Source organism: Buceros rhinoceros, unplaced genomic scaffold (genome assembly GCF_000710305.1).
Source record: "Buceros rhinoceros silvestris isolate BGI_N320 unplaced genomic scaffold, ASM71030v1 scaffold4675, whole genome shotgun sequence".
Classification (NCBI taxonomy): domain Eukaryota; kingdom Metazoa; phylum Chordata; class Aves; order Bucerotiformes; family Bucerotidae; genus Buceros; species Buceros rhinoceros.
The window spans coordinates 5,816-16,299 of NW_010412144.1; the positions used below are offsets into that span (position 1 = coordinate 5,816).

The 10,484-nt window shown below is 39.5% G+C and overlaps 1 protein-coding gene across 1 annotated transcript; it reads right to left on the bottom strand.

Moving 5' to 3' along the window:
• Window positions 1-295: 295 nt before the first annotated feature.
• On the bottom strand, window positions 296-9,482 carry LOC104493552 (lipase member M-like). The gene is made up of 10 exons (XM_010136261.1): window positions 9,427-9,482; window positions 8,755-8,863; window positions 7,498-7,615; window positions 6,583-6,781; window positions 5,764-5,873; window positions 4,910-5,046; window positions 4,218-4,364; window positions 3,062-3,133; window positions 1,657-1,728; window positions 296-529 (listed from the first exon to the last, which is right to left on the bottom strand). The coding sequence occupies exons 1-10, from the start codon at window positions 9,441-9,443 to the stop codon at window positions 296-298; spliced, it is 1,215 nt and encodes a 404-aa protein (XP_010134563.1). The 5' UTR covers window positions 9,444-9,482.
• Window positions 9,483-10,484: the final 1,002 nt, after the last annotated feature.

Here is a 10,484-nt window from a genome sequence, read left to right on the forward strand (position 1 = left end):
TATACCATTCTATAGCTGCCAGCCCAATAAACTGAGAAGAGAGCAGGCTGCTGTCTTCTTTTATCAAAGTACAGCTGTATCAATTAAAAAGTGATTACTGACCCACAAGATCGACAGAAAATACAAAGTCCACCATCAGAATGCAAAAAGCCTTGAAGTGACCTGTGGTGTGAAAATAGCATCAGGAGAAAATCTTTGACTCCAGCAGAAACCATCTGATGCAAAAGAAGGTTTTGTTCGTACTTAGTGAAAGTGAGTGTCATTGAATAAGTTGGATATGGGTACTGATTGTGGATTAAGGATAATTCTGCATCAGATCAATAATTTCATTGTACATGTGCAAGGTCGCATCCAATCCCCAGATGAAATCGAGATGTGCCCATTCAGGAATCCTCTTGTGATAGATGAGGCTCTGAATTTGAGATAGTAAAATATCTGCATCCTTGGGATCTGCGAGCAAGTCTTGTTCCCCAGTCCATACCGCATTTGGTACAGTCATCTCTCCTACATTGTACAGAGGAGGAGTAGCCTGGAAAACAGGAAGTAGTACAGGAATCAATGTCCAGGAAAGTACAGCAAAATTTAAACATGCATTTGGGGCTTTCATCTGTCACTATTCAAAATAGAGGTGTCCAAAGCAAACAGGAAGGAAGCGCCCTTGCTTGCCTTTTCTGTCTGTGCTTGCAGGGATGACCCAGCTGATAGCGCAGCCAAAGGAAAAATGACTCCTGAGCTGACAACGAATTCTCAGCTAGGAAGTCATAAGGCAGAAGCCTGGAACAAGACAGAAAATGTCAGGATGCCTCTGGATAAGCCCCTATCTTGGTCCTTTTGGAGTACTGGTCAGCTGCAGAAGACATACACAGTCTAGTTAGAAAACACAACACATGACAAGGATGAGGAGGAGCATGCAGTGACTTCTGTAGGGCCTTATAGAAGCAGGAGAGAAGTACTAGCATCGGACTCCTGCTTCTGGGAAATAGAGAAGTAATTATCCCATTTCTTCTCACAAGACAAAACCTAGAAGGCATCCAGTGACTTTGCAGGGGCAAGGAGGTTAAAGACAAAACAAAGAAAGTAGCATTTTGTGCAAGCCATCATTGAAACATGTAACTCATAATGACTGGCTGTTGTGGAGATCTAAAGGGTAGGAGGGTCAAGGACTGGGTTAGAGTCTTCAATGGAGGAGAGGTTTCTCAGGAACTTCTAGAAGAAAAAATTCTTTTGCGTCTGGCTGCCAAAATCTAGAGGTAGCTATTAACTCTCTAGCTGCCCTCTTGCTAATATTGTTTCCCTGATCTCTCATACATTGGCAACTGTTCCAATTACGCTAGTAGGCAAGATGCTGCTTTGGCCTTACCCACTAGATATACTCTTCTTTTGAAAATTCATGTTCTATCTTTCCTGCCCTTACTTCTTCTTTTTCCTATTGATCATTAAGTTGAAAGGTTTTGGTCTTCTCTCTCTCTTTTTTCTTTTAAAAATTCATTATTGCTATTAGTATTTGCATGCTTTCTCTGTTGACTTCCAAACTGGAAAGTAGTAATACCTTCTTCTACCTGGATTCTGAAAATATATCTCCTACTGCATGCTTGTTCTCTTCCTGTGTGCTCCTGTATTGTTCAAGGGTAGTAATATTTTTTCACCAAAATATACCTGTTGGTATTTTTCCATGTTCTTCTTCAAACTGCCCCAGTCATAAGCTTGGAAATTTCCTGAACGGGCCTCCTAAGAGGATGAACAAGAGAAGGGTAGTTACAAAGCCAGCATTCAGGATATTCTGGGGTTCTCTCTCTGATGAGCCTCTGACTCCAGTCCAAATCCTCAGCAGGAGTTCTTCTAAGAACTATAAAAGAGCTAATAGTAAATTAATTAAAAGTCTCCATCAGTGAAAAGGAGTCAAAAGTTTTTATGAGAACCAAAAAAATCATGACTTCTGCAAAATGACCCAAGGATGCTCTCACAGGCAATTTGTTCTAGTTTGTAAAATTGCTATTAACAACTGCTTCCAACAATTTCCCCTCACTGCTGCTGCCGAGTCCTCTTCTGACAGTCATGTAGCCTTCACTCAGCTCTGGGAGTGGCTCCTTCTTATGTTTTCTCTTCCCTCTCTGGTTTGAATAAAGAAGTTGCATTTCTAGTTCTTCGCTTGTGCTTCTTGGTTTTGCCTACAGCATGGGTTGTTACTGCTGTGAAAGACACCATCAATGGGATTTTGATATTGAAAGTAAGGTGCCTGCTAACTCTTTTAATAGTAATAACAACAATTACAATGAAGGCTTAGGAGTATTATTCCTTCATGTCTGTACTTGCCAGACTGTGGCTAGATACCGAATTAAACCCGAGTCAATTTGCAGAGCTACCCCCACCATGCCTTTGTAACCCTTTTTCTTTAGCGGTTGAGGTCACAATTTCAAAAGCATCTTAATGAAATCTAATATTTTATGTAAATTCACAACCAAAAGTATTGCTTCATTGGAGTAAATGCCTGTGTAGATATCACTCAAACATCCATGGTTTGAGTGCGCTGCGTTGCACTAACACTTCTGCAAGCACACTGTGTTCACAGCTGCTTCCTGCTCTGCACAGTGCTGCCAGGAAACCTGCCTTGCATGCAGTGGCTTCTGTGACAGAGCCCAGGCTTTAGGAATCCGAAGCCAAGCCATGATGATGATGATGATGCCTGGAAATATAACTAATTTTTTAAGGTAAGCTCTGTACAGAAATGTGGACATAATTTATAAAAGGTACTGGATACACAATAAAAAGAGTAATATATGCATTTGCATAGACAGCTTCCAGCATATATGTTTTTCCTCAAATACAGTGTTTCATTGTTGGCTTAAAATGTACCTGTATCACAGAGGGTATTTCTATCCTGCTGGCAAAAGAAGGATCAATGAAAGCAGTGCTTTGAACTGAGATTTCAACAGTAAACCACAAGCTGCATGTGTTTCCAAGAAGTCAGCAATGGCTTCAGGGCCGGATATCAGCTTTACCCACTTTATACCATTCAGCCATAGGTGAGTACCTATTTTGTCTTCCAGGAATTTGCTAGTACCTGACTCCAGTGGAGTATGTTCTGCACAGACGTTCCAGCAGAGGTTTGTGCAATATACACATTGATTCGGTTCTGAAAGAAAATATGCAGTGAGTATTCTCTTTCTCTCTTCTATTCAGATGTACATCAAAACCACTTTCAATATTAAAGCCACTACAGTGTCATGTATGAATAAAGCCAGTAGAAAGCGGAGTGGCATGACTGGAGACTCTCTCAGAGTTACTCCAGATGTGGCCATGTGTCAGGTTTGGAGTATCACTGAAAGGACAACGCCCAACCAAAACATTTTCCAAGATGATTGAGAATCCAAATGAATCTACAGGTGGAAAGGAAGAAATCAACAATTTAGACCCATACAAGGTGTTTTTTTTCAGGAGTCTAACAGATTCTGTGTAAGAGATGATCACTGTTGGACAGAACAGCAAAAGGAATAGCAGCTGCCTGAGGAATGCACAACTGTTTGAAATAAAACAGACTGTAGTCCTGCAGGGGTTTCTTAATAAGTTGCTGTGTGATCCTTCCTCAGAGAACATGCTCTGAGGTGTTTTGGGGAAAATGCTGGAGCAGAATTTTCATGCCCAGATTGTCTGGCCTACAGCTGTACATGGCATAAGGTGCCCAAGTATGTCTTAACCCCCAGTGTCTGCCAACTCTCTCTAAGGTACCCCCTAGATATCCTGTGCCTCTGAGCACATCTGTGACAGTCCAAGTCCTAGAGGAGGAGAACAACGGAGAATACGTATGTTCCTTTCTCCATTGCAAAGAGGTCCTGGAAACATGAAGCGGGTAGGGGTTTTATTTCTTCTTCTGTGGTGTGCCAGCATACAGAAGATCTCCAACAAGGCCAGTAGTAACTGTATGAGCCAGGAGACAGTGCCCTAGGTGAGGTCTGGCAGAAGGCAGACTACAGAGTTTTGAGGGGGCTTTGAGCAGCTGTTGATTGTTAGGATGGTGCCAGTTGCTGTTCTGAGGAGTGAGGCAGCAGTCCCTTGCCAATGATGAGGCACCCAGCAGATATTGCTGTCTAGTACTGGAGTCTATTCCCCGCAATGTGATGCTGACTAATAGAAATTCAGGATTCAAACCACAGGATAGAGGGTAAGTTTTGGGAGCAGAAGCTTAAACTCTTAGAAGAGCTGATAAGAGTTATACCTACCATGTCAATATTTTTCAGGTTACAGCCACCCAGACTGAAGAAGACCTTTCTGCAAAGCCTGGCAAAAGCTCGGTGGGTGCACACAGGGACTATTAGCCTTCTTAGACATTTGATCTGGGGAAGAAATTCTCTTTTGCCAAGCAAACCCTGTGAAATAGAAAGGTAACATTCATTTTAAGAGTACACTTCTCTACTGTGTTGTTGGTTTTTGAAAGGTGTTTTTTGTTCTGTTTTCACTTGCTTTTTCTTCATTTGCCAGATGATGCTCCCACAAGCAAGAAAGAAATAAGGTGTTTTTCCATTGCATCAGCCTTCTCAGGCATTACTCAATTTGTGTTATGTTACTTTTAATGAAGAGGTATGTTAAATGTTATCTCTAATTGGTATTTTAGCTCTAAGCTTGCACATCAATTGTGGCTTTCTCTACAGGAATCTTGGAAACCTTTGAGCATCTTCATCTCTCTACCTCTCTGGGTGACCTGTCCCTGTGCTAGACCTGTTCCTATTGCCCTAGATAAAAAGTTTTTCTTAATGTCTAGTCTGAACTTCCAAAGGCTTCAGTCATAAATTAATGAGTAGACTTCACATGCTAATGAGTAGACTTCATAAAGCCCTGTACCTTCTGTTTATCCATTATAAGAGCAGAACAAATGAGTATATGGTTAGAGAATTGAAACCAAGATATCACATACCCTGAGCAATTTTTCAGGAAGGTAGAGGAGTTTAGTTGCTGGGCTTCTAGCATACTTAATAGTAGTGACAGGTGCCAGTGCAAAATAGAGTTTGATTTTTTGAGCCAGCTGTGGCATTGTTGAAAATGCAATAAAAGCTGAGAAAACAAAGAAGAGGAGTTAAGAATATAATAATTTGTATATTAGACTGTTTTCAGTATTTATAAATGCTATTCTGATACCTACAAGCAACCTTGATAGTTGTTCAGAGGCTAAGGTTTGGCCCAGATTTGTGTTACCACCTTGTAGTTTTACTTCCGTCTTCAGAGAGAAGACGACTTCCTATATTTTACCTTTGAGGCTTTCTTCCAAAACCATTTGAACATAAAAGCACACTTCTGATCTACATTCATGCATTTCATATACTATTGGGAGGGGCAATTTTTTCCTTCTGGTCAATCTAATTTCATATTTTCTTTTCTTCTTCTTTTTTTTTTAAATTTTTTTTCTTTTTTCTGTGTATGTCCTGTCCAAATTGGCCGACTTCTCTTTCTGTACTCTTCCTATTTTGTTTATTATGGTCAACTGACCATCTGCTGTTGGGCACACCCATGCATCTTGGAAAGAAACAATTTGCACGGCCCACAATAATTTCTAGTATAATTCTAAGTCAACAGACTTACAGCAGCAGTGCACGTGGCCCATTATGTTTTATCGCCTTTATAATAATTTTAAAATGCCTACATAGTGAAAACAGCTTATCCTGTGTTTTTTATACCTGCAAAAAGTTAATGAAAACCCCAGGTACATATAATATCTCAATTCATGTTTTACTCCTGTTTTCATGAAACACTGGTCTGCTGTGTGTAACTTACCTACGGTAGTACCTTGTGAATAACCAATATAGTACAACTTCTCCTGTCCTGTTTTCTCCACAATGAAATTTATTGCTGCTGGAAGATCAAACTTTGCCATCTCATCAAAACTGCAGTCAGGGTATTGAAGAGAGGCATGCATAAATTAAAAATCCATTTGAATTCACATTTTTATTACAGGCTTTTCAGCAAGGAAAAAAATGAAACATTTAGTGAATCATTCAGCTATTTCAAGTTCTGTGTTTTTCTGGCACTAATATGGCAGATACTACTCAAGGCTTTCTGAGGTATTTTCTCCTTTGACATCAACAGGACTATAACTTCAAGAAGCATGAGGTTGAATTTTAATGGTCTACACAGAAGGAACAGGTGATCATATGCTATCAGAGCTCTGTCCATAGAATCACACATTTTATGCCATTTGGCGTTAAAGGTCTGTTTTTAAATGTTCTTTAAAATAAGTGCAAAAATTATTTATATTTTCTCCTGTGATATTAGTGTTATTGTAATATACAGACTAATGCTTTTAAATAGCTTCCAAAACTGCCTCCATAACTGAAGAGTGGCTCAGGCATGACCTGTGCAGGTTCCTCTGAGTTGCTCTGCTGCTATATCTTATTTGAAGAAACTTTTCTAGCAGTAATTAGAGGAAAGTAGTCTCCACCACTATTAAAGTTCACGTGTGTTTAGGGATGCCTCAGCAAAAGTGAATGTGAAGAATGCTTTTTAAAAGGTAGCATATGTAAATCCCTGATTTAGCCAGCTTAAACAAATATGTAAGGGTGAGCAATGGAGATTCCCTCCAATGGTTCAGTCTACCTGAAAGCCCAGAATTCATCTTGATTAATGGAATAATTTTGATGTTTTCTGGACCAACGATTCCCTCTGCTATTTCCCATCCAAACGTCAAAGCCAGCATCAGCTAGTAAGAAGCCCAAGCTGTTGTTGGGAAAGTTTGTGATCCAGTTACTAGCATCTCCCAATAATCCATGTTGGAGAAATACAGCAGGTCTCAAAGCTGAAAAACAAATCAGAAACAAAACAAAACAAAAATGTCTTGATTTTCTGGTACTCAGGGACTTTTTTGTCCCATATTCAATATTGGGATCTGCACCAGCTTAAAGGGAGACAACTAATCACAAGAACAGAACATCCCTTTCTGTAAAGAGAGAAATTCTTCTAAGCTTCTGTAAGGATTTATGAAAACAGTCTGCCTAACACCAACAGAACTCTGGCACCCTCCAGTCATTGTTTGTATTGCTCTACTGCAGTAGCCTGAGATTCACAATGCTGATATATAGAAAGAAGGTGTGGATTGTTTGCAGAGTTTTCCTCTACCCAAAGTATGAATCAGTCACTAATACCAACCAGGTGTAAGCAAAAGCAAATCAAAATGAGAAGATGCAACAGTTTTCTCAAAACAGGCTGATTGGGCAGATAGCAGCTTTACCTTCTTCAAAAACAAAACAAAACAAAACAAAACAAAACAAAACAAAACTTGTACTCATCAACTCTTATTATGAGGATGTATGTTTCATATTAGAGTGAATTTGTACTATAGATAGTGTGCTTCACATAAATTGTACTGATCTTGCAGGTTATCGGAGGCAGCCGGAATTCTCTACTAGTTTCACTCGTGTATATAAGTTTGGATTGACATTTACAAATATAAGGTATCTCTTTCCAGAATGTGCCCTATCTAGGTTGGTTTTGTCTCATATCAAAGAACTGTACCTGGGTTTCCCCGATTCTGTGTACCATAAGGGATTCTGTTAATGGTAAGGATATAACCGTCTTCTGTCGTCACTTCATACTCCTCACTGGGGTACCCTTTGTAAGTAATGAGCTCATTCTGGAAGAGAAAGTACAAACTCATTTGCTCACAGAAGTTCATTTCATATGTTATAGTCTTAAGATATTTGCAATGAAGAGGTGTCAGAAAACAGATACTACTGAGGATTTAGTCTACATATATTAAACATCTGAATAAAGCGATGTCAGGTTGGATGTTTTAACCCTAGAACTATAGCAGAATTCCTTCATTCTTTGTGTTGTATCCAGTGATTACTCAGTTAAAGTCTGTTGCAAAAAACTGTATTATCCTGTCATACAATCACTAGCCCTGGCATTTTGATGATGTAAGAATCACTATAACCTCATGGCACAATATTATGCTTCCTCTATCTGAGATGAGGAGCTACTGGTGCCATGCTTCTGATCTGCTGCAATACAAAATGAAAACCAGTTTATTTAAACTACCTTCAGAGAAATCCAGAGGGCTTCACTACTGGGCTTTTGTGAATATGCGCATGCAATGTGAGTATGTGAATACTCATGTGCAATGCAATCCAAAACCAGGATCAACCACTTGCACGGTCCCAAGGGAAATCGCTAGCACGGCCAATCTTAAACTCTGAAATAGTTTTGACTTGTAACATTCAGCCTGTTTTGTTACAAAAGATAATTGTTTTTTATAACTTGTACTCAGAGAATAACTCAGTGTAATCTGTCGTGCAGGACAGAAAAACCAAGATTTTAATGAGTGACTAAAGATCTAAACAGGCTTTCTTGGCAAGAGGAGCTCTTCTGAAAAGTTGGCCATTTCTGATCTATGCTGGTCATTCAACAAAGGAGGAAACATAATCCACTAGTTATTTAGAGTTGCCTTTGGTGATGAAATGCTGACATTCCAGATGATCATTCTTTCAGATAGGGAGACATTGTCAACAATAGCAAACTGGTAACCAGTATTTAAAAGGATACTAACTCTGGAGATTTACTAAGGAAAGGTGTTGCCTTGATTTCTATCAGAAGCTGTTACATATTGAGAAAAAAAGGAACAGAAGAGAAAGGAGTAGTATATAGAGTGATTAGAGAGGATGGGTTAATTAAAGGCATCTTATCTACCTTCTTATTTCTAAAGGCTAGAAACCCCTCTGGTGTAAGACATGCATTCCTTCTAACCCCGGGTCACTCTGCTGAGCAACTTACTATATTCATAAATGCTTCAGGATCCACAGCTCTCTTCATTCTTCTGAGTTCTGAACAAGCAATTCTCTGAAACAAATGTGTCACAGCAACAAAAAGCCATATCTTCTCTCTGGATAAAACAGTATATCATCTGTTAGTAGTCCTGCTCTGCACTTGTGATTACAAGGACCAGAAAGGTTACATGCTTTTCTGAGGGAAGTGCTGCCTAATGCTGAATGGAGTTAATCTGGTACTCCCTGCTTGTTACTTAAATGGAACAAAGCTGACTTTAAACACCTGTCTAAGGGAGTATCTTCAAAACACTTGGTTCCTCTTGTAGAAAAAGGAACAGTTTTTAAAAACTTTTTTTTTTTCTCCTGGAGCCAGTGTCCTTTCTTTTGGTTGAAAAGGTGTCTTATTCCCACCCCTGCCATTTTCCCATGCCTCTCTGGTTATCCCAGAGTTACCTGAATTCAGGTTAGGAGAGTCATGCTAGTCCTCTTTAGCGGAAAGGAATCTTTCAAGAAAAAGACATACTTTCTCCTGTGTGAGTTACAAGCAAAACAACACAACAAAATATATTTCTTCCCAAAAAATAAAGCAACTCCTCAAGCCCAGGCTGACACCATCTTTTGCAGTTACCACAAAGCCTTCATCAGTTTTGGGTCAGAGGGATATTAAAGTGTTACTAACCTTGTGCCAGAAATCATGTGGTTGGCTGAGTGACTGAGATGGCAGAAGAACAGAAAATCAATTCCCAGCTGTTTGGAAGTAGTCTTAAGTAGAGATGGCCCCAGAAAATTGGTCATGGACTGTTTTTTCCCCAATCATGCAGCACCTTGGCAATAAGCATCTATTTCTTTCCCATGCCCCATTCCTTCTGCTATCACTTCAACTTTTCCCTAGGGTAGCACCAGAGGCAACTCCTTTTATTCTCAGACCTCATGCTTTTCATCTCCTTACCCACTGCAACTGTAAGAATGCTCTTTTTACTATCTTAGATTGGCAGATTTTAAGGAGAATACCAGCCTCTGTGGAGTGGCAGAGCAGGATCAGGAATTTTGAAAACAAATATATTCATAGATACACCTTATCATAACTAATGAAATTGTAAATAAATCTACAACACTTTTCTCTTGCCAATTCCAACCTCTCATGTTACGTGGAAAGGATGGAAGGAAGTCTGACTCTTTGATACTTTTGTAGATGTTATTGCGTATTTTTTTCTTTAATTCCTTCAATGTTCATTTTGCTGCTCCATAATTCTACATTGTTGCAGAAGTGGTTTTAGGAGAATCTCTTCGTTCATATTTCACCTCTAAAATCACCATAGAATAAAATGGATATTCACTAAGTGGATCTAGAATGCTTTTTCTCACCTGTACGGACTCAGGAAATATCACCGTAATGGCCACTTTTCTCAGTGGTGTCAAGGATACTAGGAGTGTGCCAGTATTGCCCACCAAAACAGATAGGTCTGAGTAGATTTTTAGGCCTTCTGGATAGGGACTTTTGTGAGGTTCTTCTTTTTGTGGAGCATGAGCACAATGCAGCCACATTCCCTATCTGGTGTCCTAGCTATTACTATAATATAAACTTTGTTGAAGTATGATTGAGGTTTGGTTTGGTTTGGTTGGTTGGTTTTTTCACTTGCATATTCTGGTATAAAGCTGGTGGACTTCACCTTCTGCCTGTTCCAGCTTGGTATTTTTAAACCTTTAAAATAATTCTTCTTTCTTGTTCAGTTCCCT